At 57.2% G+C, this 25,251-nt stretch overlaps 1 protein-coding gene across 1 annotated transcript; it reads left to right on the forward strand.

Annotated features, from left to right (window-relative positions):
• Positions 1 to 24,410, forward strand: LOC121166662 (adenosine receptor A1). Its single transcript, XM_040995903.1, has 2 exons — positions 1 to 376; positions 23,712 to 24,410. Exons 1-2 carry the CDS (start codon positions 36 to 38, stop codon positions 24,376 to 24,378), a joined length of 1,008 nt encoding a protein of 335 aa, XP_040851837.1. The 5' UTR covers positions 1 to 35; the 3' UTR covers positions 24,379 to 24,410.
• Positions 24,411 to 25,251: the final 841 nt, after the last annotated feature.

The raw sequence follows: 25,251 nt of genomic DNA on the forward strand, positions 1-25,251 counted from the left end.
TGCCTGTCTGCTGATGTGCCCAGCCTGTGCCCAGCATGCCGCCCTCCATCTCGGCCTTCCAGGCCGCCTACATCGGCATCGAGGTGCTCATCGCCCTGGTCTCCGTGCCTGGCAATGTCCTGGTCATTTGGGCTGTGAAGGTGAACCAGGCATTGCGAGACGCCACCTTCTGCTTCATCGTGTCACTGGCCGTGGCTGACGTGGCTGTGGGAGCCCTGGTCATCCCACTGGCCATCCTCATCAACATTGGCCCTCAAACCTACTTCCACACCTGCCTCATGGTGGCCTGTCCTGTGCTCATCCTCACCCAGAGCTCCATCCTGGCCCTGCTGGCCATCGCCGTGGACCGCTACCTCCGCGTCAAGATTCCTCTCCGGTGAGTCCCTGGTGACTGCTCGAGGGACAAAAGGTGGTGAGCAAGACCTCAGGGCAGCACCCCCAGGCACTGTGGTGCCAGTCTGAGCTGAGGCTGGAGAAGCAGGCAGAGGGACCGGAGATCTGTGGGAATAGAGGCAGCTGGCCAGGCCTGCGGTAATGATGGGGGCATTCAGAGGGGCCGCCCAGCCAGGGTTACGCTGATGCTGCATGGGAGTCAGCTGAGTCTTGCCGGTCCCTGGGAAGGTATGGAAATGGAACAGAGAGCTGGGGTCTGAGTAAGCAGCCCCAGGGAGCTGGGGGAGCAGCCTCTCCAGGGAGATCCCCAGGCTGGCTTCCTGAACTGTCGTTGGCTCTCTCTTATCCAGTGTTTCTGTGCCAGCCAGACCCACCCCCGGGCACCGTCCTGCCCAAGTCAGTCAGTGGGCTGATGGCTGCTCCTCGGCTCACACTTAGGGGAATGCAGTGGCAGGAAGAAGTGGAAATGCTGGTGCTTGGTTTTAGCATTCCTGTTTGCTTGCAAAACCACGTGTGCCTGTCCTTGCCCGGCACGGCTGAGGTGCATGAGCCGCCTCCAGACAACATCGGGGCAGGTGGCCTGATGGTAGCAGAATTCAGCGTGGGTGTCCAGGCCATATGGGACTTGCCAGGCCATAATCTCATCACCAGGCAGTGCCTGGGCCACAAAGTGCCAGCGAGAATCTGGGCACACTGCCCAGGACTGGCCCTGCTGGGACACTCTTGGGAGGCATGCTGGCCCTTGCTTTAAATTCTTGTCACCAGCAGATTCGTTTTCTACTGGGGAGCTCTGGCCTTCGGCAGCATCTGCCATCCCTAGCGTGGCTTCCATATCTGGATGTAGGGCCTCTGGTCTTGCTTGGCTGTCTGCCCAGGGAAAGCACCACATCTCTCCCTTTACATGACTTCCTAAGACTTTTTTTCCACTCTGATTCCTCCCTGATTCTGGAAGGGGATTGATAGAGCAGGAGCTGACAGAGAAGGCTGGCCTCAGATGTCCTGTGCAGGAGGTTGGGAGCCAGCCGCCACCCAGTCACACACCTGCTGTCTTGAGGCCCCGTGCCCAGAAGCTAGGAGCATCCGGTTCTCAGGGGGAGGGGCACTAAAAGCTGCTGCTTGGGCCCTGTACACTTAGCTAGCCGGGGCTTTTGTGTTGCCATTAGCTCTGGGTCAGTGCCAGGCTGTGTGGAAGAAGCTGCTGGTCCCGGTGCCTTAGCAGCAGGGCTGGGCCTGGGAGCCTGGACCGTTCTGACCCAGAGTGGCCGCATTGGGAAAGTAGCTCAGATGAGCAGACCTAAGAGGGCTGCTGAGAAATCTGCATGCTGTGTGGATGCCAAGGCTGGCCAAAGGCCTGGCCCTGCTGGGACAGTGGGCATGGGCCCTGCGGGGCTGGTGCTGGCTGTACCAGGAGCTATGTTCTGTGGGCCGAGGCAGGAGCAGGCCCAGAGGCCGATTCAGGTCTCTGCGTGACTCCTGCTATAAATCTGTAACAGTGTGACTTTAGGAAAATCGCTTATTTAACTTCTTTAAACTTTAATTTCCTCACTTATGAAAGGAGGCATTATATCAAGCACTTAGTATTATGCATGGTGTATTATACACAAGCCACAAGTGTATAAATTTATGTTTGCAGATTTTTTATTGGATTTATTTATTATTTATTTGAAGGCAGAGTTACAGAGAGCATGGGAGAGAGAGAGCACGAACAAGTGCTAGTTCACTCTCCAAAAAGTTTGCAGTGACCAGAACGGGGCCTGGCCAAAGCTAGGAGCCTGGGACTCCATCTACATTTTCCCCATGGGTGGTGGCAGGGCCCCAAGTACTTGGGCCAGCTTCCGCTTTCTCAGGAACATAACAGGGAGGTGGATGAGAAGTGGAGCAGCTGGGAGTTGAACAGGTGTTCATATGGATGTTGGCTTCTCAGTGGAGAGCTTAATCCCTGCACCACAGTGCTAGCCCCCTTTATTTATTGCAATACTAGTATGTATTTGTAAGTATTTATTTATTTGAAAGGGAGAGTAACAGGGAGAGAGATTGAGAGAGAGAGGTTTTCCATCCACAGCTTCACTCCCAAACTGGCCGCAACACCTGGACAGACCAGTTGGAAGCCAAAGACCAGGACCCCTTTCTAGGTCTCTTTTACGAATGGCAGAAGCTCAAGTATGGGAGCCAGCACCCCACTGCTTCCGAGGCACATTGCAGGGAGCTGGAGCAGAAGTGGAGCAGGCTTCTACTCTGATGAGCTGGTGCTCTGAAACGAGATCCCGACTCCCAGAGCAGCAGTTTAGGGGGCTGCACCACAACAGCAGACCCTGTTGTCACAGCGAGGCCCCGTCCGCAAACCTTGCCACCCCCCACACTCATGCTCTTATATGGCAACATGAATGCATACACACAGAGCATGCTCTTATATGGCAATCACATGCATGCACACACATACACATGTGATCTTTTTTTTAAAGGCAGTTTTACAGAGAAGGAATACTATGATCTTATATGGCAATGTTGGTGCGTACATGCAGTATGCTCTTATATGGCAACACACATGTACGTGTACACACACCATGCTCTTATCTAAACATATACGTAACATGCTCTTATCATGCTGCACACTTCCAGGCTGCTCTCAGTCCCGTTGTGTTACACCTGGATATGTTTTCTAACCTTTAGGGGATCCTTGGTACCTCCAGGCCACTAGCTGGGTGGTGACTGCATTGTGTCTGTTTCAGCACATTCTTTAGGACAGCCAGCTCATGTCCTGCGTGTAGCAGACACTCCATAAATAGCTGACTTCCTAGAGTGTGCCTGGTTACTCCACAAGCTGGCCTCCCACCCGTCTAACCTCTGACCTTCTTGCTGTGGACCTGACCTTCTCGGACCCTGACCTTGGCTGCCCCTGTCAGCCCAATGTGCTCCGTGCTCTGGCTGCGCCTGCCAGGGGGCGTCCCTTGCCCCACTGACAGTCAGCTTTACTCTCCAGGCAGGGGTCCTTGCCAGCCACTTCCCAGGCCACTGCAGGTGGAACTTATGCTCCCAGCTGGGCCCCTGGAGACAGTAAGAGCCTTCTGGTCTGAGATCCCAGGCCCCAGCAGTGCTGGCAGGTGTAGCTCTGGCAGCGGGCCTTGGCGAGGCTCGTGAAGGGCATCTGGACACAGGTGTCAGCCTGCTGCTCACAAGCCACAGGACGCGGCATGGTTTGGCCAATTAACCACAAATTGTGTTTCCTTCCACTTGGCGGAAAGCAGGGAGAGAAGAGAGACTCATATGGAGTATGATCCACTTGCAATGTTGTGGAAGATTTATTTTATTTATTTGTAAGGCAGAGTAACAGGGTTGAGGGCAGTGGAGAGAGAGAGAGGTGGAGAGAACAAATCTGTTGCTCAATTGAACTCCTTAATGGCTGCAGACACTAGGGCTGGATCAGGCCAAAGCCAGGAGCCTGAACTCCATCCAGGTTTCCCACCTGGGTGGCAGGGGCCCAGCACTTGGGCCATTTTCCTCTCCTCTGCCAGGCATATTTGCAAGAGCACTGGATAGGAAGTGGAGCAGCTGGACTCAAATTGGTGCACTAGTATGGGATGCCAGTGTTGTACACGGAAACCTAACTGCTGTGTCAATGCCAGCCCAACAAAGTTTTAAGAAATTCAGATTGTTAATTCATCAGTGACCTGTGTGAGGTTATTTACATGTAGTTTGGCTGTTATGCGCATGACATACCCACAGGTGTTATTTATGTGAAGTTTATATGTTATACGCCCTTGTACCCTCTGCCCCCAGCTCAAGGGTGTCTCTGTCCCCTTCCCCAGGGCTTTCTTGGTGGCACTCTGGTGATCTGGTGCCTCTGCCGGGGGCTGGATGGGGGGATGATCTTGTAACAGGCTCCCTGCTCAAGCCTTCTGGGAAATGGTCTACAGCTGGACATGGCTAGGGGCATGGAGGGAAGTGAAGGACTGCTGTGTGTCTGAGCTTGACCCTTGCTATGTGGCTGGCCAGCCACGTACCCCCTCAGCCCTTGCCTCACCATCCAGCAAGTGAAGGGGTAGCATTGGAGGTCTCTGGGATCCCGTCCCCGCTGTGTGTAGTGTGTTGGCTCCCGAGGGTTCCGTGCTAGGCACAATGCTGTGGTTTTTGATCTGGACCTCATTTGTGGCCGTCCTCCCATAGAGGTTGTTGCTATCCCACTGCATAGACAGTTCCTTAGAGACACTGAGGTTTGAGGCTGGGCTGGGTGGGAGGGGCACTTGGCCCCCATAAGCAGCTTTTCGGGAGCCAAGGCAGCTCTGGCTCTGGGCCTGTCTACCAGATGCCTGCAGCCAGCAGCCTTGACACATCGTCCATCCTGAGATGCTGTGGGATGCAGCAGGCGTTTCCTCTGGCTGTCAGGAGTGTGATTTTTTCCTCTCCTGTAACCTTTGCCAGTGGCCTCTGTGTGCTCCACCCTGCCTCCGCCCTCCCACCTTCACCCAGTGGGCAGCGGAGCCCCTGGGAGTCCTGCCTCTGTCCACAGCTGGACGCCTGCCCATGCAGGCTGCTGAGCAGGGAGGCAGGGCAAAGAAACCTGGCAGAGGAGGGTGTGTTGGCATTCATGTGGCCAGTGCCTGCTGTGCCCTGACCGTGGCCAGTAGCTGTGGTTTCTGAATAGGTGTCTGCTTTCAGCAGAGGTAGGGGTCTCTCGACCCTCTGTGACAGGTCTGCAATGGGAGATGGGTGGAGGCAGAGGATTCCAGGCCGGTGGAGGCTGGCCCAAGGTCATGGGTGGGACATTAACTCCCTGCTTCTGCTGTGCAAGTCTGCTTACATCTGTGGGTGCCAGAACCATGTCACTTTGTGCTGAGAAAGGTTACGGCTTTACTTGAGTTAGAGACAGCCAAGGAGCCTGCTGTGCCGGGAGCAAATGCCTGGATTGGTTTCAGGGGTGCAGACTTCCCCAACTGGCGTTTGGCCAGCTTCAGGAAGTGTCTGAGTGCGCTGTGCGAATGCAGGGGGTGTGGTCAGGCTACCTTCTGGAAAGCCCCTTCCATCCAGGGGTAAGGGGAGGAGCCACAGGGGTCAAACGCTGTAGTTTGGACTTGACTTCTGAGCATCATAACTCAAGGAAAGAATTTTTAAAAAGAAAATGGAGGAAAGAGTAAAGGTGATAGGATCTCCAGGGACCCAACCATCTACAGAGGGCTCCTTAGCATCTGGAGGTTCCAGGAAATTTTCCCACGTGTGTACATACATATGGGTTTGTTATTTTTACATATTGAGAACAGCTCCCTGTGCGTGGTTTTAAACCCCTTGGACTCAGCATTATCAGCAGGTGAGCTGCTTGACCACTGGACGAGGCTCTCGCCACCACACCACCCTGGGCTGTGTTATGTTTCTGCCTTCCCCACCCTCAGCAGATATGCGGCTGATGTATGCTTCTCTTTTCCCATCACTCCGGTGCAGTTGGTTTTCTATTTGCTGTTCCTCTCCCTGGCCTCAGCCAGCCCTAAAGGGCTGGGACTCCACATGCTTCCAAACCCCGTGCCTCTCACACCTGGTGGAATAGGCACGCTAGAAACATGTTCTCTATACTGACCCTGTGACTCCTTGCAGATCATCTTTGATGTAGGGTGTTACTGATTTTTTTTTTTTTAAGATTGCAAGACACTTCCATCACTCACCCCGTCTGTTGGATCAGAGCTAAGGCCAGAACTCTTGTTAGATGGCATAACCTCTGTCTGCAAGGCTTATTTATTTTTTCATTTTAAAGATTTGTTTATTTATTTGAAAGTCAGAGTCACAGACAGAAAGACAGGAGAGGAAGAGAGAGTGAGGGAGATCTTGAATTTACTGGCTCATTCCCCAGATTTTGTCATGGCCAAGCACCCAAACAGAAGGCCATTTTCTGTTGCCTACCAGGCGCATTAGTAGGATTAGAAATGGAGCAGGCCGTACTCGAACCAGTGTCCATATGGGATGCTGGCATTGCAGGTGGTGGTTTAACCCCAGGCACCACAACGCCAGCCCCTATAAGGGTTTTCTGGGGAGGATAAGACGAATTCCTGTTCTTCCAGGGCATCCTTCCCCAGCCCCATGTCAGGGCCTGAAATGGTCCCCACACTCAGCTCCTGGTCCCCTAGGCCTGTGTGTCATGGATTTCTTTGCCTCTTGGTGAGCAGCATGGTGGAAGGCTAGAGTATGGTGCTCCTGGCTTGGCCCCACCTGACAGTGAGGGAGCAGTGAGCAGTGAGGGAGGAGGCTGAAGGGCCCCTTGAACCTCAGCCTGGATTGTTCATGCCCGGAAGAGGCTCCCAGCTGTTAAGCAATCAGAAGGCTGGTGGTGGCTGTGGGCCTGGGGTGGTGAGGATGGAGACAGGTGGGTGGGTCTTGGCATTCACATCCCTTTGGGAACACTGGCTTGAAGGTGGGAGTACAGAGGATGGGCAAGGGGCTTCCCTGACCCCAAAGAAGACCCCGTACCGCATTAGGTTCCCCCATGCCCCTCCCAGCCGGTACCCTGCGAAGGTAGCCTCTCTTCCCACCTTCCTCTCAACGGGTTGATTCTGTCTGTCCTTGAACTTTACTACATGGACTCAGGTTTGGCTTCTGAAGCTCACAGTGCTCCCTGGGATTCCTCCTCACAGAGTCCCCCTCCCCCTTGTCCCATCCTCCTCCCCCTCACTGTGCATCCTGGAAATCCCGTATGTGAATGCACCATGGCTTGTTTAGATTGGCTTGCATCTTGAAGAGCCGGTGAGTTTGCTTATGGGTTAGGAGGAGTTTACCTACAGGTTGGCTGTGAGGGAAGAGGAGTTGGCATGGACCCGAGTTTTGGTCTTGGGTTGATGGGAAAGGCTGCAGGTGGTACAGGTTTGGGAAGGAATAAAAGGAGTCAGGACTTAGCCTCATTGGAGCTGGGTGGGGGTCTAAAGGGACATCCGTGTGGTGTTGGGCATGTGATTGGAGGTATGAGGCTGGAGTTGGGTAGGCAAGAAAGATAAGAACCACTGACAAGGGACTGGGTGTGGCTGTGTGAGGCACAGTGGAATCCCTGAGAGAGGAAGTGAAGATGAAGGAGAGAGCAGGGGACCTGTGACTGAGCCTGAGAAGCTGGGAACCCCGGGAGGCAGCTGGGGGGGCTGCAGGATTAGCTGGATGTGTGGAAGCAGACCCCTGGCCTGTGGACCTAGTGAGGGAGCCTGTATGTGAGACAAGGACGACCTGGACAACGGCAAGGTCAGTGACATGGTGGGGCCAAGCCCTGATGGATCAGAGCACGGAGCAGGCTGCAGGAGATGTGGGAGGCGACCTTTGCTGGGGGCTGTGTTTTAACACCAGGAGGTTGGTGTGTTTGCTACTGGCTGATGGCCCTGGAGGGAATAAAATCCTCACAGGGTGTGGGTGGGAGATGAGGCGGGGGCGGAGCCAAGCGGAAGCTTCCTGGTGCCACTCCCTTTGGACTGGAAGTTGGGGGACCTGTGGTTGCAACATCTGTAGGGTGCGGAGGCTGGTGGAAGTTCTTGTCTGATTGTTTCAGTTTTCCTGGTGAGGCAGAGCGCCGGAGAGGGAGGACACGGGGGGGGGGGGGGGGGGGGGTTACAGAGAGCAACAAGTGTGACACAGAAGTTCTTCAACAAGGGGGCTGGTGCCCACACACAGGAAGTGCAGCCTCACGGGGTGGGGTGGGGCAGGGTGGGGTGGGGAATGACTTGAAAGGCCCCCTGGAGTTTGCAGTAGATCTGGTGACACCCCTGTAGGTGTCTCAGCTGCCCTTTGCAGCTCCAGGCACCAGGGCATGGAGCAGGCAGAAGGCTGGATCCAGCGTGAAATCCAAAGTGCCGGAGTCCCCGACAGGATTAGGTGTCTCCTCTGGGTCATGAACTTGGCTGTGATCCCCGCCCTTGCTGAATGTGGAGGCCAGTGGGGAGAGACACCCGGAGACCTGCCAAGGAGCAAGTAGCTATGGTTACAGCTGGAGAATTTGAGGAAGGAAGCAGCTGCTGGTTCTTCTTTGGGGCAGGTTCTTGTTGGTGTCTCCTGAACCCTGTGCTGACACCCAGAGATTCACAAGGGAGCTTCCCACTCCTGGGGAGCTTTGGGAGGGCCTGGTAGACTTTGTGGCTCCCGGTCAAGAGTCTGGATTTCATTCCAAGTGCACGACAAAGCCTCTGAGTGGCCCGAACAGGCGATGACATAATACAAATTGCGTTTTAGGAAGGTCGAAAGCCCTTGGTAAAATATTAGCAAATGAAATCCGGTGATACAAGAAGGGTAATCTATCACCACCAAAAAGGGTCTGTCCTGTGTCTACAACACTGCTTTCCCATTAGGAAAATCAATGCGTGTAATTCATCGCATGCGCAGGAGAAGGTCACGCAGCCCGGTGCGGGCGGCATGGGTGGGAGTGGGGTGAGGCAGCACATGGAAGAACAGTTGGCCTGGGAGGGGGCAGCGCGGGTGCAGCAAGCTGGTAGAGCCTAGGTCTGTGAGCCTTGGAGCTGTCTTGGAGAGGCGTGGATGCACAAGGAGGAGTTGTGCACCTTGGGGTGCTTGACTCCACGGTGTGGGTACCTGTGCACGTCTGGAGCGGGGGAGAAGTAGGGATGGAGACGGGGTGCAGGAAAGGGAAGCATATCTGGGTCACATCAGGTGCCAGGTGGAGGTGACATGTTCCCGATGCCCGTCCCCGTGTATCAGGCCTGTGGCCCTGAATTGTCTCAGTCTCTGGCCAGGTGTCCCCAGACCTCAGCTGGCTCCTGGGCCTCTCTGCTTGGCTGACTTTTCCCAAGGCTTCCAGCTTTTTCAGGCTGGGACGGCGGTGCCAAAAGCTCCCTTGAGCTTCCAGAAGATGCCAGGGCTCGGGGCCTGTTCAGGCTGCATTCAGAGCAGAACTCAGCGGCTCCTACACTATCTAAGCAATCCCCCAGCTCCACCCCTTGTCCTGCAGTCCTTCCTGTGACCCTGTCACCACCTCCGGAACCTCAGCCTATCCTGGGGGGCCTGCTTCATGGATTGGGGCACCCCGTGCATCCCGACACTCAGGTCCCTGAGCTGGCTCCCAGGCGCTGGGGTAAAAGTGCTGGTTTGGGCATCTGGGGCTAAGTCATCTTGGGTAAGATGCTGCCTGAGTGCCCGTCTCCTCTCTGGTAGGTCAGGCTTCTCTGTCCCTCCCTCCTAGGGTAGCTGGGAGCTGATGGGTTCCCCTAGGAGCTGGCATGTCGTAAGCCCTCTGCAAATGGTGTCTACTGTGGCTGTGGAAGGGCACAAAGCTCATGTTGCCCCAGATGCTGTGTGGATGCTGTGCTCCTGCTATGGCTGGTCAGGATGGGGTGGGACGAGCTGTGTGGGTGCTGTGCTCCTGCTGTGGCTGGTCAGGATGGGGTGGGATGAGCTGTGTGGGTGCTGTGCTCCTGCTGTGGCTGGTCAGGATGGGGTGGGATGAGCTGTGTGGGTGCTGTGCTCCTGCTGTGGCTGGTCAGGATGGGGTGGGATGAGCTGTGTGGGTGCTGTACTCCCGCTGTGGCTGGTCAGGATGGGGTGGGATGAGCTGTGTGTGCTTGAGGGCAGGGTGTGGTTCTTCCTGTGCCTTGTGCCTGGCACCTAACCTGTGCCCACTGACACTTAGTAGGTGGTTTATTTGGTGTCTGTAGAGGGCAGGAATGGGTGCGTACAGGAGAGGCCAGGCCACGATGGCTCTGGGCGCTGAGGGGGATATGCATGCTCTTGTTCATGTGTGCCCGCACACACGTGTATGGCCCTCTTGTTTCTCTAAGTCAGTAGCGATATTCTGGGCCTCCACACCTGTCATCCACCTGCTCATTCAGTGCCTTGCTTCTTCAGTCTGCTTCCTGCTTGTGTGTCTCACCCTCAACTTTCATTCCTCAGTGTGAGAACAAGGTTTACAGGTTCAAGTCCATTTGAGGATGCAAGGATTGTCCTTAAGGGCACAGAACCACACTCCTGGGGCAGACAGGTAGGAGACCTGAATCAGCCTGGCCCAGCAGCAGCAGGTCCTGGTGCACACCCTACCTACCTGCGCCCACATCTGCACTGTCCCTGGCTTGCTGGCCAACCACTTCTTAACACGCCGAGGCCTTGGAGTGGAGATTGGCATGAGCAAGGAAGCTGGCACCCAACCACTGCTTTCACACCACATCCGCATGCACGCTCATCCCCACACGTGTGCACACACAGCTATTCCCTTCATCAGAGGGAGAGTCTAACTCCTCGTTTTTCACACTCCACTCAAATGATGTCTTCCTTGCTTTCCTGTTATTCACTCAGCTATCTGGGCTTCCTTTTTTTTTTTTTTTTTTAAGATTTATTTATTCCAAAGGCACAGTTACAGGAGGGAGAGACAGAGAGATTCATCTGCTGGTTCATGCTCCAGATGGCCACAGCAGTCAGGGTTGGGCCAGGCTGAGCCAGGAGCTTCATCTGGGTTTCCCACAGGGAGCTGTTGGGTCATCCTCCACTGCTTTTCCTGGGTGGATTAGCATGGAGCTGGAGGGGAAGTGGGGCCCGTAGTGGGCTCTGACATCTCAGGCAATGTTGTGTGCCCACCTCCCATGCTTCTTTGTGGAGCTGTGAGGTATTTGGGGGGACTCACTGAGTGTGGGGTCACAGTGGTGGCTCCAGCAGCTGGATTCACCAGGCCCTGTGTTAAGTCCTGATTTAATCCTTGCATGGGTTTATGAGCAGTGCTTCCCATTAGTCCCCATGGGAGGAAGCTGAGGTCCAGAGACTTAGCAGCTTCCCAGCAGCCACACGAGTGCGAGGGCCACCAGAACCACTGAGTAGACAATTGCCCAGAGGAACAAAAAGACTTGAGCCTTAATGCCAACACTTCCTGTTGGGTGACCTTGGGTGGACCACATGTGTGTGTATGAGGCGGGGAGCAGGGCTCAGTTTCCACATCTGGAGAATGGGCAGGTTTCTAAACCCTTCCACCAAGGGTTTGTGCGGGTGGGGAGGGAGGAAGGCTTCATTGCTCTGTGCCCATGCCCTTCTCCCGTCCCATCCTTGGCCCACGTGCCTGGCACTGAGGTGGAGGAGAGCTGATGAGAGAAAAAGAGAGAGAGAAGGGTTGGAGCGGCTGTGCTGCAGGCCTGGCTGAGGAGCAGGGGGAAGAGCTGAGCCTGTCACACCTGGGGCTTGGCAGGAGGGCCCTGATGATGACTGTGGCCATGCTGACTGTGGAAGGTGGGCGGGAAGCAGCCACGGCTGCCGTGCAGGCGTCAACCCCAGATGATGTGCAGCTTCAGGCCTGGAGCTGGGGATCCTTTCAGGGTGCCTGTCCACTGTGGATGGGGAGGGGACGTTCGCCAGTCCCCGATCTTCCCATCAGCATGGGCCCAGGTCTGACTTGGTCTGCAGTGAAGGTTGAAAAAAAAAATGTGCAAGAGCAGTCATAGTGAGGCGAATCCAGGGCTGGGGAGCCCCTCCTGTGCCAGGGAAAGCTGAGCCTGGCACTAGGGGGGACCAGGGCTGGCGTTGGGGTGCCTGACACTGGACCTAGCTGCCCTGCTGCCCACTGGGACAAGCCACCCACCCCTCCCCTTGGCCTGAACCCTTGTCATCCAGGCCAGCCCAGCTGCTCCCTGTAGCCCAGCCCAGCCCCGCCCCTTTCCTAGTCTGTGCCTTTGTCCTTGTCCTCCAAGCCTCAGTCTCCCGGATCTGTAAATGGAAACAATCAGATCCCCCTGGGAGAGGGTGGGAGGACTTAGCCTCATCCCTGTCATCCTTCCCGCTATCTGTGGGGCCAGCCGGCGCTCATACTGGTGGGGGAGGCGGCTGTGGCGGGGTTAGGAGGCATGTGAGCCCTCCCAAAGGGTAAGGGCTCACAGGGCTTTGTTGTGCCCCTGCTGTGGGTCCGGTGCCAGGCAGGTTCCTCCCTTCCTGCCTCGGCTTCTCTGGGCACACAAGAGGCTGCCTGGCACCCGAGGGTCCCTGCTGTGTAGGAGAGAAAGCCTTGGGGGAGGAACAGCAACCCTATGGCCTGTATGGAATTGGGTGACTCCTGGGTGTGTGTTTCACTGGACTTGCTCATGCAAGGCTGACCTGCATTCCAGCTTACGGTGAAACGGAATCAGAGAGCTAAAGGGCCTTGAAGATGGCTGCTCAGCCAGGAAGTAGCAAAACCAGGATCGGGATGTGTGCCTGCCAGATACAAAAAGTAGACATCTCCCCACTGTCCTCTGGGGTTTCCAGGCTGGGAGCTGTAGCACCCCTATTTCTCCTAACCCCTTCCACCTGCCATGGGAGCTTTGAGACTCAGAGGAGCAGGAAGAGATCTTGCAGGTAATTGGGGATGTCAGCACAGGCTGTGTGTTTTGGGTCTGACCTGCTGCCGGCTGCCCAGATTCTGTTGGGCGCTGACCACGCTCTTCCAGCTCCAGAGCCCGCGTGGCTGCCTCATTTGCACGGCTGCCTCCGTCACCAGAGCTGGGGAGCTAAATCTGGAGGTGTTGCTAGCATCACGGCGGCAGGAGCCATCCCACGAGGTCTGTGTAGGTGAAAGGGGGAGGCGGCCCAGCAGGCCCCATGCAGGAGCCTGGGGTACAGCCCTGTATGCGTGTGTGTTGGCAGGAGGTGGTCCAGGCAGACCCTCCTTGCCCCTCTGATCTCATACAGCGAGGCAGGCACCTGTAGGTTCCCAAGGTGCCTCTGACAGAGCTGAGCTGACCTTTTGCTCCTCTCTGTTTTCCAGTCCTGGCTCCCCGTGCTGGGTGGAGCTTGCCCACCTGATAGGGCTGTGCCTGCCTCTGTCTGGCCTGATCCAGGGCCCTGTCTTTTTTTTTCCCAAACAAGGGTGGGGTGGTGGTGGGGAGGAGCTATGTTCCCCACTGAGGGCCAACCACTAGTAGGGTCAGGCTACTTGAAGTGTGGTCAGGGGCCAGCAGCCCTGGCATCTCCAGGGAGTTGTCAAAGAGAATGCCGGGTCCCACCCTGGACTTGCTAATACATCATCTGCATTTGAAAAGGACCCTAGGTGACTCAGGCCCTGTGAACGCACAGGGCATGCCTTTGCATTCTTCAGGCCCTTGTGGGGGACTGTGGGAGCAGGAAGCAGAGCCTGGCTTGTAGATCTCCAAGCTGGACCTGCTGCTTCTGCTGTGTGGGTGGGATCTGAAGTCCCATGCAATATGTTACCTATTAATCAAAATTCTTTGAAGATCCCAGGAAACAAGGCTTGATTTTGGAGGCGGCTGACCTAGTGCTGCATGGCCCTGGACAAGTCTCCCAGCCTCATGTGTGCAGGTGGATGTCCCCCAGTTTCACCCCAATCGCAGGCTGGCTCTGCAGAGAACCCAGGAGAGAAGGCACAGGCAGCCCAGTGCCAGAGGGTAACCACGGAAGCCCCGGGAGGAGGCGGGTGGGGCGACGCTCAGAGGAGACTGAAGTCCTGATCAGAGAGCCAGGCCCTGCAGTGCCCTGCTTCTCTGGCCAAGCAAAGAGCAGGCCCCAGTCATGCAGGCTGGGTGGGGGCAGGGAGAATGCAGTGCCAGCATTGGGGATCTGAGGGACTTGACCTAAATTGAGGGTGCTCATAGCTGCCCCAAGGAGGCCAGATACTTCCTTGCTCGCCACCACCCATGAGCCCCCTGCTGCACCTGTTCCTGGGGGCTCCGTGTAAGTCCTGCTGGCTCCTGGCCTGGTTTCCCAAGGCCCCTCCCTGTTGGCCATCCGCATCCCTTTTTCCCCAGCTCCGAGCACTGTACTTTGAAGTTTTCGTGAATGGTGGCTGGAAAGAAAGGCTTTGATTTAATCAGAGGCCTCCTCCCACGCATACATCATAGAGATTCCCTTCTCCTCCTCCCACTCCAGGGTCGAGACAGACCTGACTGACGGATAGGGCTTTGCACGAATGCAAGAATCGATTGGAGGAGTTTATTGATCCACCTTCAGAGAAGCTGCCTTGCCAGCCCCTGCTCAGGATGCTGTCAATAACAATGTCCTGCTCCCCTGTCCCAGTGCAAAGGGTGGGCCCCGGCCAGCCCCAGGGGAGGACAGGAGGTCCCCCACCTGCACCTGGGCCTGGTGAGGAGAGGGGCTGGTCATACAGCAGGTGGAAGTGTGACAACACCCCAGCTGTGAGCACCTACTTAGGTGGCTCACAGGACTGGGGCTGGATGATGGAGGCAGAGAATGGAAGTTTCCGGAACTCCACAGGAGGCCCTTCTGCCGGCCTGGAGGGCTGTTGTTGAGATGCACAGGGAGCCTGGGTTGGCTTCTGCTCACCCTGGCTTGCGCCGCTGGCCACTCGTGTTCCAAACAGCGGTCGCTGCTGAGTTCTTATTGGCCATGTCTGCAACGGCTTCCTTTTGCTACTTGGTTTGCTTTTTCTTTTTCTGCATCTCTGGTTTTAATTGAGCATCCAGTGTGGTTCCATTCATGGCACCCCCCCAACCACTCCCATCATACCTGGGTGCCTGCCGTGGGCCAAGTACCACAGCAGGTGCTAAGAAGACCCCACGGAGCCAGATGTGATCTTGGGGAGCTTGCAGCCTGGGATGCCCGGAGAGGCAGATCATTTTGCTGATCTGCCTGCATGGGATCAGCCCCACCACCATGCAAGAGAGCTGGTAGCCTACTTCCTGCTGCACGTTGCTCTGGAATAGGGAGCTGCGTCTTACCAGTGTGAGCCTGGGTACCTCCCACTTGCCACCGCATCTGGGTTACTCCTACACCAGTCTGGCCTTGAGTTGGGGCAGACGTGAGGCAAGGGACTGTAGGGGTGGGCTCAGCTATTGCTGCACTTCCCTGGGTTTGGCTGCCTGGGAAGGGCAGGTGTGTGTTGGGGTCTGGCCCAGATTGTCGTGTCAATGCCCCTGCACAACCATGAGGCTGGCAGGGACACAGGTGCAGAACATCCAGGGCACTTGCTGGCCACTGGGCATCTTTTTCTTTTAAGGAACTTCTTCAGGGTATCCCCATGGATGTAGGGTCCCAAGGACTTGGGCCATTTGCTTGTACCTTCCCAGCTGCTTTAACAGAGGCCTGGACTGGACTTGAACTGAAACTCTCAATATGGGATGCTGATGGCTTAACCCGCCAGCCCTTCTGCCTGGGCTTTGATGCAGTAACCTGGACTCAAGTCAAACTCAGGGTTTTCCGGTTGTGGATGGGGATTCCAGGGTGCGGAGACTCTCCAGGCTGGAGAGCTCTCTCCCTGGCCTCCTCCTACCCCCTGCCTCCTGCTCTGGCTTTTCCAGAGCCAAGGACCAGCCGCCATGAGCCTCAGGGGGCCCTGGCAGCATAGGGTGGTGCCAATAGGAGAATATCCCTGGTCCTGAAGCACGCTGTCCTCTCAAAGCTGGGCATCCCCATGGCCCAGACCAAGGCAGGGCTGGGAGGGGCACTACCTGTGGGCCTCTAGGCTCTGGACACAAGATATTCCACCTGCCTGCTGGGCCCCAGCCACAGCAGCTGCCCACGGATTGTTATGGAGTCTGCACTGGGACTCCCCAGTGAGGCTGACTTCAGTTCCTTGGCAGGAATAGCCTCCCACTTGGTGTCCAGAGAGCCATGCCTTGTCCCAGGCCACAGACTGCAATTGTGGAAGCTGCCACATGACTGCCTGTCTTTCTGCACTTCATTCACTCATTTCCTTTCTCCATTCTCACTGCACTGGTTTCTCTGTGCTTCCCAGCCTGGGCTGTTTCCTCCTCCCTGGGGGCACAGGGCTGGAATGTGGGGTTCTTTCTACTGCCTTTTGGAGAGGGTTGTGTGCCTCTCCCTAGGCAATCCCTTTCCTCGCCTTGCTGCTCTCACTGCCCCCCCCCTTCCACAAGGAGGGACTTAGGATGTGCCAGAGCTCAGCCCAGGGCAAGGGTCTCACTCAGGCCAGCTCACTCTGCTGGTGGTTGTGGATCAGGATGCTGCCCCCAAATACTCCTACAATCCACCAGGTGTTTGATCCCTGGCATCCCTAGGTGCAGCCCACTCAGGGTCTTCTCCCCACCCCTTGGTAGAGGCCGCTGTCAGCCCATGAGGTGCCAGCAGCCCTGGCAGCTGTGGCAAGCTGCATCCACTGAGCCCCAGGGCCAGGCTCTTTGCATCACTGGTCACCCCAGAGAGGCCCCCGCAGCGCTGCCAGCCGCTCACAGGTCATTAAGTCTGGACACAGCTGGGAAGGGGTTTTTTTCCGTCCCACCGGATGAGTCAGAAACAGTCTCCCGCAGTAGGTGGGGCCATTTGGCTGTGGGCCTGCCTCTCTCCATCACCCCCTTTACCCTGCAAGTTGCCAAGAACCAAATCTCACAGCAGAAAGGGGCCAGGGCTGATGTTTGGCTTCACCTTCCTCCCCCAGGACCACCTGTCCTCAAGGAATGGGAGCTGTGCCAGCCCTGCAGTGGGCTCCTAACCCCCTGGAAAAGGAATGGGGATTAGGTGAGCAGCCTTGGAAACCCTGTTTCCTGCACACCCTGCCAAGCCCCTCACCACACTCCCGCCTCCAGCACACCCCCAGCTCTCTGGGGGCCATAGGGCATACCTGGCAAGGAAAGACCTCATCCCGGGGCCCACAGGGCTATAGCAGTCCTGGCGGTGTCAGGTACCCTTGTGATCTGGAAGCTTGGGTGCCCTCGCAGAGGGGGTGGAGGAGAGGAGGGGTGGGACTCTGGCCTTGGATGTGGCCCTGCACCTGCTCTTCGGGTCTGCCTGGCGGCCAGGCCTCCCCGGTTAGACTGAGCCTCTCTCTGGAAGAAGGCCTGTGTTTCCTCCTCTGCTCCCACCTGGTGAGTGGGGTCTGAAGGAGCGGGCAGGGCCAGTGGTGACTCAGAGTGGAGGACAGACATCCCAATTGAGAGAACTCAATTGTCTTCTCCCAATCAGCTGGGAGTTAATTGCCAAGGCCATTACTCTGAGAACGTAATCAGTTTACCCAGCTTTTAGACCCCTCCTGTGTCACCCGGAGGGTGGGGCTGCAGACCTGACCCCTCTCAGGAGGATGGATGGTTGTTGTTGGAGATAGTAGGGGTGACCCCCTGGGCTGGAGAGGGCAAGAGTCAGGGTAGGATTCCCAGGCCCCAGCTCTGCCACCCCCAGACTCCCCTGGGCAATGTTACTGTTAAGTGTGTGGCCTGAGAGTGCGCCCAGTGCCTCTGATTGTATCTAGTTTCCTGTTTTCCTTTGGGAGGAAGCGCCTCTCTGCAGGAAGCAGTTTATTCATCTGAGAGCCTCACTCCTCTCCTTGCCGCCTGGCCAGGGATCCAGGCTTCCAAGGCTGCAGGGGCCGAGGTCCCGGGCAAGGAGGGGACAGGCAGGGTGAAGCTGGACATGAGAGTTCCTTCTTAGGCACAGACCAGGGCAGAGATGATGTCAGGGTCCCTGGGCCCCTGGCCAGCCCTCTATCCTATTTGCCTGTACCAGGGCCTTGGTGAGGAACAGGGAGGACTCCACTCTGTTCTCAGCAGCAGGTGGGTCGTGTCATCCCCAACCCTGTCCTCAGACAGGCCACACCAGTCCTGGATTCTATCTTTGTGTCTCAAAGGCAAGGTGGCTGACTCGGGTCTCTGGGGTGGCCTTGCTCTGGGAGACAACACTGCAGGCATCTACTTACCTCCGAGGGCTTTAACGCCAAGAAAAGCCACTCAGCGGGTAGCAAGTTTCCTGGGAAATTAGCCACAACCAGAAGCCACCGGAGGCTGAAGGGCACAGGCAGGACTGGAATGCTGGCAGGCTGCGGGGCGGCACACAGCTTGGGAACCTGTGTGCATCAGCTCTGTTGATGGTGGCAGAGGTGTCTCTCCTACACCCTGTCTGCTTGGCATTTCTTGGCTCATGAAAGAAACTCTTGAGGGCTCCGGAGCCCATCACACCCTCTCCCATCTCATTTCCCTGTTGGATACATCCATCCCTGCCTGCCTAGGCTCCGTGCGGATCACTCCACAGCTCTGTGAAGTCTCCTGCTGTGGAAGTCACTGCCCAATGTGTGCAAGAGCAGCCCTTCTCCGAGGCTGTGGACAGGTTAGGCCCCGCCTGCATGCACAGGCCCAGGGATCCCCAGTGGAAGTGACCTTGGTCGTGTAGGCCTGGCACCGGGAGGAGCTGGGCATGCTCAGGACAGCTGCTGGGGGCAGGGGAGGGGGAGGCATAGGGCTGGCAGCTCTGGCCAGGGCAGCCCCTGCTGGTCCAGACTCAGTGCTGCTGGTTGTGTTGGTGGCTGACTGTGGCCTAGTGGCACTTACTTGCTGCTGCATCTCCTGCGAGGCGCTGATCCCTGCACCCTGCTGTCCCTTGCGTCTGATGCAGCAGGGGATCCTGGCAGCTCCCAGCGCCGCCGGGGACACCGGGGGACGCCGACAGCGCCAGGGCTCTGTAATTGCCTTGGGGCTGGGGCCAAGCCTGGCTAATCTGATTGTGTCTAATTGAGCAGCAGCTGTTTAGTCCTCAGCTCTGCTTCCCTAAGCTGTGCTCCTGAAAGTTTCTCCGTCAATCATTTCCGAACACACAGACTCGTATATTGGTTAGCTCGTGTTTGCGTGTAATCACTCATTCATTCTTTCACATGTGGCCGCTGCACGGTGGTATGGGGGAGTCAGGCGACCATCCTGGGGGTGTGTCACGTGCCTGATCCTGAGGAGCCTGGCAGAAGGAGTCGGGGAGCCTGGGGGTGCTGCCGCCCCCTCCCTCAATGGTTAGCATGGTACCCGGCAGCTACTTTGCTTCCTTCCCTCCCTAGACATCCACTGCCAACTCCTGGGTCCTGTTCGTCCCCAGCCCCTCCCAGATGGCTCGCTGGGCTCCGTGGGCCTCCTCTCTTTCCTGCCGCTGATGGGGAATGTGGGTTGTCTCTCCCGGCTGCTAGCTTCCTTCAGGCAGCTTCCCCACGGTCCCTCTGCCCTCGGTGGTTGCCCTGCCGGGGCTGTTCCTGCCTACTGTCAGGAGCCCCCCCACCCCACGCCTGGGTCTCCGCTTGGTTGGCTCCTGCCCCACAGTCTCCAGGAGCAAAGGTGTTCCCTGCAAACCTCACTCCCTGTCGTAGTTCTGGATTGTCTTAAGATTTGTGTTGGGCATCTTGGCTGCCTACCTCCCACCTCCCGGACAGAGGGGGCACCTGTTTTTTTCCACGTTTCCAAGCCAAAGCTTTGGAGTCCCTGCACCTGCAAGGTTCTTGATGAACCCCTAGTTTCTGAACAAAAGAGCCAGAGCCCCAGCCAGCCAGGAGCCCCCAGAGGGACCCTCAGAGAGGCTGGACTTCCAGGGAGTAGGAGGAGCTGGAGGTCAGTCAGGGATGTTGAGGCTCCCCCCTGCACCCCAGCACAGCTCCAGCCTCCCACTGCAGCTTCTGCCACCTGTGTCTTCCTCGTCCGCTGGCTTCCAAGTGGCAGGCCCGGGCCCAGCGTGGGCTTTTGTCTCTGCGTCTTCCCGGATGAGTGACCTTAGACATGTTTCCCTGTTTCTGTGGGTCTGTTACTGGAGGCAGCAATGGCTGTAAGAAAGGGACACAGTCCCAGGGCTGTGCTAAAGCCAAGCAGGTGGAAAGCAGCTGCAAACCTGAGCTCTCATCTGCATGGCTGCCCTGTCCCCCAGTTCCCTGTTTGTCTCTGAGCCCTTCCTGCAGCAGCCCCACCACGGTGCCCTGGGATGAACCCCTGGCTGCCTTGCCGAGCCTGCTTTGGACGTGGGAGCTGCATCCACATTGCGCATGAAACGTGTCCCTGCTGCCAGCCGGACCAGCTCTTGGTGGCCCCAGGTGGAAGGGCTCAGCAGCAGCCCCTCAGCTCCTTTCCACCATCTTTGTCTCCTTCTTGGAGTCCCACCACCCCCTAGCCCAGGGGCCTGGTCCTTCCATGCTGTTATCATCAACAGGAAGATACTGCCCAGTGAACACATTCTCAGCTGCCATTAGCTTCACCGTGGCTTTAAGGACTAACACACAGGCAGGGCAGCTGTGTCCCGAGCAGGGGTGTTGGAGGGAAGGGGACAGAGGCAGACATGGGGCTGTGCCTGGTTCGCTCAGTTGTTTGTGTCTGGAAATGCACGGCCCCGGCTGTGGATGGCTCCCTCGGGGGCTCTACCAGCCCTTCTCTGGCTCCCCCTTCCACGTCTGTGCAAAGCTCTGGTCCTGGGGTCAGCCAGCTCTCTGGCTCCTTCCCACCATGATCCTTGGGACTAGGGAGGCCTTGGGCATCTGCCTACTGCCTGCCCAAGCCCATGTGCATGCGCGCCTGCTCAGCTTCCCTTTCCCACATGCCAGAAGAGGTGTGTGGCCCTGCCCTGTCCTTCCCATGAGAGCCCGCCCCGCCTCTGCCAAGGTCTTGGACCTGGCCATTTCCCAGCAAGGAGAAAATAGCAAGAAAAACAGATGGGAGCTGATAGCCTGTGCTGCAGGGTCTGCTGGGACGTGGTCCTGGAGGAGCCCCAGGAAAGCTTTAACCCCGGGGCTCCAGGCAGGCGGAAGTACCAGGGAAGAGGAGGGGAGGGCGCACCCTACAAGCTGCCCCCTTCCCTACCCGAGACCTACTCTCTCTTGGTAGGCCCTGATGGTCTTCAGGCTGAGCAGCAGCCCCAGGGTCCCGTGGTGCACCCCGGTCGCAAGCAGGTGTCTTCTTCCAACAGCTCCCCCCCCCCCGCCCACACACTGCCCCTATAAAGTCCCCAGGCCAGGGACCATCCACACCTGAAGTTTCACAGTTGGCCTGGGGTGCTGGAGGACTGAAGCCAGACTACATTTGGAGTCTAGAGCTCTAGGGAATTCTGCTATCTGCTACGCTGGCTCACAGGTGGCCGTGGTCACCTGAGTTATGACCTGGACAGGGCTTTGTCTGTGAAAAATGTGATGCCAACCAGAGAAGTGCTGGACAGTGGGGAGGGCAGGAAGCAGCCTTCCCCTTCCTCCCACTGCTGGAGCCCCCTTGGTCCTGGCCCGGCCCTCCACATGGTAACACCAAGGAAGTGTCCTGTAGAAGGGCCCACGTTCCTCTGGTCTCTCCCAGAACACTACCCTCCTTGTCATCTTCTTTGCTTTACTTCTTTGAAAGGCAGTGAGATGGAGAGGAAGAGAGATACAGAGAGAAAGCCATCTTCCATCCTCTGGTTCATGCCCCAAATGGCCACAATGATTGGGGCTGGGCCAAGCTAAAGCCAGGATTCCAGAACTCCATCTGGGTCTCCCACATGAGTGGCAGGGGCACAGGTACTTGGTCCATCTTCTGCTGCCTCCCAGGATGCCTTAGCAGGAAGCTGCATCAAAAGTGGAGCAGCCACGACTCAAACGGGGGCTCCTGTATGGGATGCAGGTACTGGGGCTGCAGCTCAGCCTGCCCTGCCCGGAACTCCTTTGGTGGCATTTGTGTGCTCTGCTCCGTGTGAGAGAATGAGCTTGTCAACAACAGGTTCTGAGCAAGGGATTAGAACAGCCCTGCGTCTATGTTGGCTGAGCACACAGAGGTCTCAGAGTTGTCACAGGAGCGAGTGGGTGTGGGGGCGTGGTGGGGCAGAGATAGAGTGGTATCAGCAGCTCGTGGCTCCCGGAGCATCTGCCCTTGGCCGTGTCCTTGGGTCCTCAGACAGCAAAGCAAGTCTTGTTTTCCAGAGCAGGGCAGGGGCTGGGGGTGGTGGGGACATGTTGAGCTGACTAGTGGCAGACCCGGTTCCAGAGGTCCCTGTTGGTGCTGGAGGCCGTGTCTGGCTTCTCCCACCCTGCAGATTGTCACCCTTCTGCCCACCCCACAGCTGCACAGAGCAGGAGGGCTAAGAGAGAGGCTTTGTAACCCCGCTGGGACCATTGACCAGGGTGCCAGGGACCTCATGCCCCATCACCAGGAGGAGAAAGCCACCCATTCTGCAGGCCGGGGACTGGGAAATCAGGACACAGCTCCCCTGTCCTGCGGCTCAGGAGTGAGGCAGGAGGACACTCTGTCCACCTCCGGACACCCCCAAGGCTGTCCTGGAAAATAACAACTGGGCACGCTCTGATGTTCTGTTTTGCAGCCGCTTCTGTGTGTAGAGCCAGGTGGCCCCAGCCCTTGGCACTCCCTCCAAGACCAGTGTGTGTGGGCAGAGGATGCGATGGTGCTAGTCGTGCTGGCCTAGAGGGAAGCAGGCAGCCCATGAGACAGAGAAGAACTCAGGCTTCTGGGAGGGGAGGGGCCAGCCCTGATGTTTCCGTCTTGTCTGTGGATGCTAATGGGGAAGCCCTGCCCCCTGGCAGCTTCTTATGGATGCATGATGGTCTGCATTGGTCTGTGTGCTTCCTGACTTTCCTGTGTGAGCAGAGAACAATGCCTACCGCACCGAGCACTTGACAAGTGTTTGCTGAGCTTGCACAAATACATGGAAGATTCTAACATGCTGCAGAGGCTTGGTGAACATCATTTTTCTCTCCTGAGAATCATTCCTGGTCAGCACAAGGGCACAGAGCTGGCTATTTCATTTTTATTATATGTTTTATTTATTTATTTGTAAGGCAGTGATGGGGAGGGGGAGAAAGACTAAGAGAGGGTACTTTTATCTGCTGGTTTACTTCCCAAAATGGCCACAATAGCCAGGGCTGGACCAAACCAAACCAGGAGCCTGGGACACCAGCCTGGTCTTCCACGTGGGTGCATGAGCTCCAAGATGTGGGCTGTCCTCCACTGCTTTCCCAGGAGCATTAGCAGGAAGCTGGTTGAGAAGTGGAATAGCCAGGACTTGAAGCAGTGCTCATATAAGTTGCTGGCTGCCTATGCTGGTTCAATGTGCTATGCCACACACAGACCCCACCAAAGGGTGGTTCTTGACATCTACCTGTTAGGGTAATGGGAGCAAAGATGGAGGTGGAGATGGGGCACTGGTATGGGCGGGGCAGATGGGATGCGGTTCAAAGAATAGGGGTGCAGGAAGGTTTGCTTGGGACACATGTGTGGCTGGCCCCAGGGGAGTAGGGGCTGCTAATCCCCTGGCTGCTTTAGGCAGGATAGAAGGGTGAGGAAGCCTGGGGCAGTGCTGTCAGCTTCTGCCAGTCCTGGACCACTCACAGGGCTGAACCAAGTCTCATTTCCTCATCTGTGAAATGGGCCAGTGCTTTCAGTGCCCAGAAGGGGCTATGGCCAGGCTGCAATGGGATGAGTGACAGAGGGTGTGCCCCGCATAATGTGAGTGACTTTCTCTTGGTTCTGAAAGTGGCTCCTGAGTTACCATTCATTTGGGGTCCATTTCCATGCAGAAGAAACGAGCCAGTGCAGCACCCTATATCTGAGGTGCTGTACACACACCCCCCCACCTGCACACAATGAGTTTCCCACTCACTGGGCCCAGATGGGGAGGGGACCTTCTCTCAGGGGTCAGGTGAGGCTCCCCAGGGACCATTCCCAGGTGACTGGGGGTGGCGGTGCCTCACCCTCTGCCCTCCTCATCCGCAGGTACAAGACGGTGGTGACCCCACGGAGGGCAGCGGTGGCCATCGCCGGCTGCTGGCTCCTGTCTCTTGTGGTGGGGCTGACCCCCATGTTCGGCTGGAATAACCTGCAGGAGGTGGAGCAGGCGTGGGTGGCCAACGGCAGCGTTGGGGAGCCGGTGATCAAGTGCGAGTTTGAAAAGGTCATCAGCATGGAGTACATGGTGTACTTCAACTTCTTCGTGTGGGTGCTGCCCCCGCTGCTGCTCATGGCCCTCATCTACCTGGAGGTGTTTTACCTGATCCGCCGGCAGCTCAACAAGAAGGTGTCGGCCTCGGCTGGTGATCCGCAGAAGTACTATGGCAAGGAGCTCAAGATCGCCAAGTCACTGGCCCTCATCCTCTTCCTCTTCGCCCTCAGCTGGCTGCCGCTGCACATCCTGAACTGTATCACCCTCTTCTGTCCCACCTGCCACAAGCCCAGTGTCCTTGTCTACACCGCCATCTTCCTCACACACGGCAACTCGGCCATGAACCCCATCGTTTATGCCTTCCGCATCCACAAGTTCCGCGTCACCTTTCTTAAGATCTGGAACGACCACTTCCGCTGCCGGCCCGCGCCGCCTGCGGTCGCAGCCGCCACTGCTGCCGAGGACCTACCAGACGAGCAGGAGGGGAAGCCCAAGGACTAGGCACTGCCTGCCCTCTGCTCCCCCACCTGAGCTGTGGAGGCCCCAAAGAGAGATGGAGGCTGGGGAATGGGGTGCTTCTCCCAGGAGTACACCCCTGCACCCTAGGGTCCTGGGGACGTGGTGGGGAGGGAACCTGCAGCCTGGGCCAAGAGCAGGGTCTCGAGCACCGTCGCCTTCTTCTGGGGACTGAGCAGGGCCCTGTGGAGGCCAAGAGTACAGAGGGACTGATGGGTTTTTGCCTGAAGGGGGTCCGGTACATAGGAGGGGCGTGTCTTGGCCTTGCTTTCTCCCTTCCTCTGTGGGAGGAGGCAGCCAGAAGCAGCTAAGGGTCAGTAATCAAAGAATCTCTGTCCCTACCTCAAAGGGACTCTGCACAAGGAAGCCCAGGATTGCACCTGGCAGGGGCAGAAAGAGTGGGTCCAAAAGTTGTTTCTGACCTTAGCTTTTATTCTCCATCAGCCCTTGAACTAGGGGCAGGGTTCGCACCTCCCCATTGTCCCACCCCTCAAACCCCTCCCCCAAACACATACACACAAACACACTAGGAGTGTGGAGTGCTGGGTGCTGGCCTCACACAACCACTAGGCGGCAGCACCAAGCCCTCCTTGCTCTACTGTCCCCTGGAGGAGCCTGGCCCCAGTGGGAGTGCCATGGGGGAGTGTGGTGGTTTGTGCAACCCAGTGCTCACTGGAGCTGTCGTGGGGGGACAAGTGGCAGGCTGGAACCAGCCGGAGGAGACCATTCATGAGAAATGCTGGGGATCAGTTGTGGCTCAGTGTGGAACCTTTAGGGGTCTGGGGGAAGCCTGGCCTGAGACACCCTTTCTGGCGCACACGATTGTGGGGGGGAGGGTATCAGGCCTTCCTTCTGTCG

This window comes from Ochotona curzoniae, unplaced genomic scaffold (genome assembly GCF_017591425.1).
Source record: "Ochotona curzoniae isolate NIBS_2020 unplaced genomic scaffold, NIBS_Ocur_1.0 patch197, whole genome shotgun sequence".
NCBI lineage: Eukaryota > Metazoa > Chordata > Mammalia > Lagomorpha > Ochotonidae > Ochotona > Ochotona curzoniae.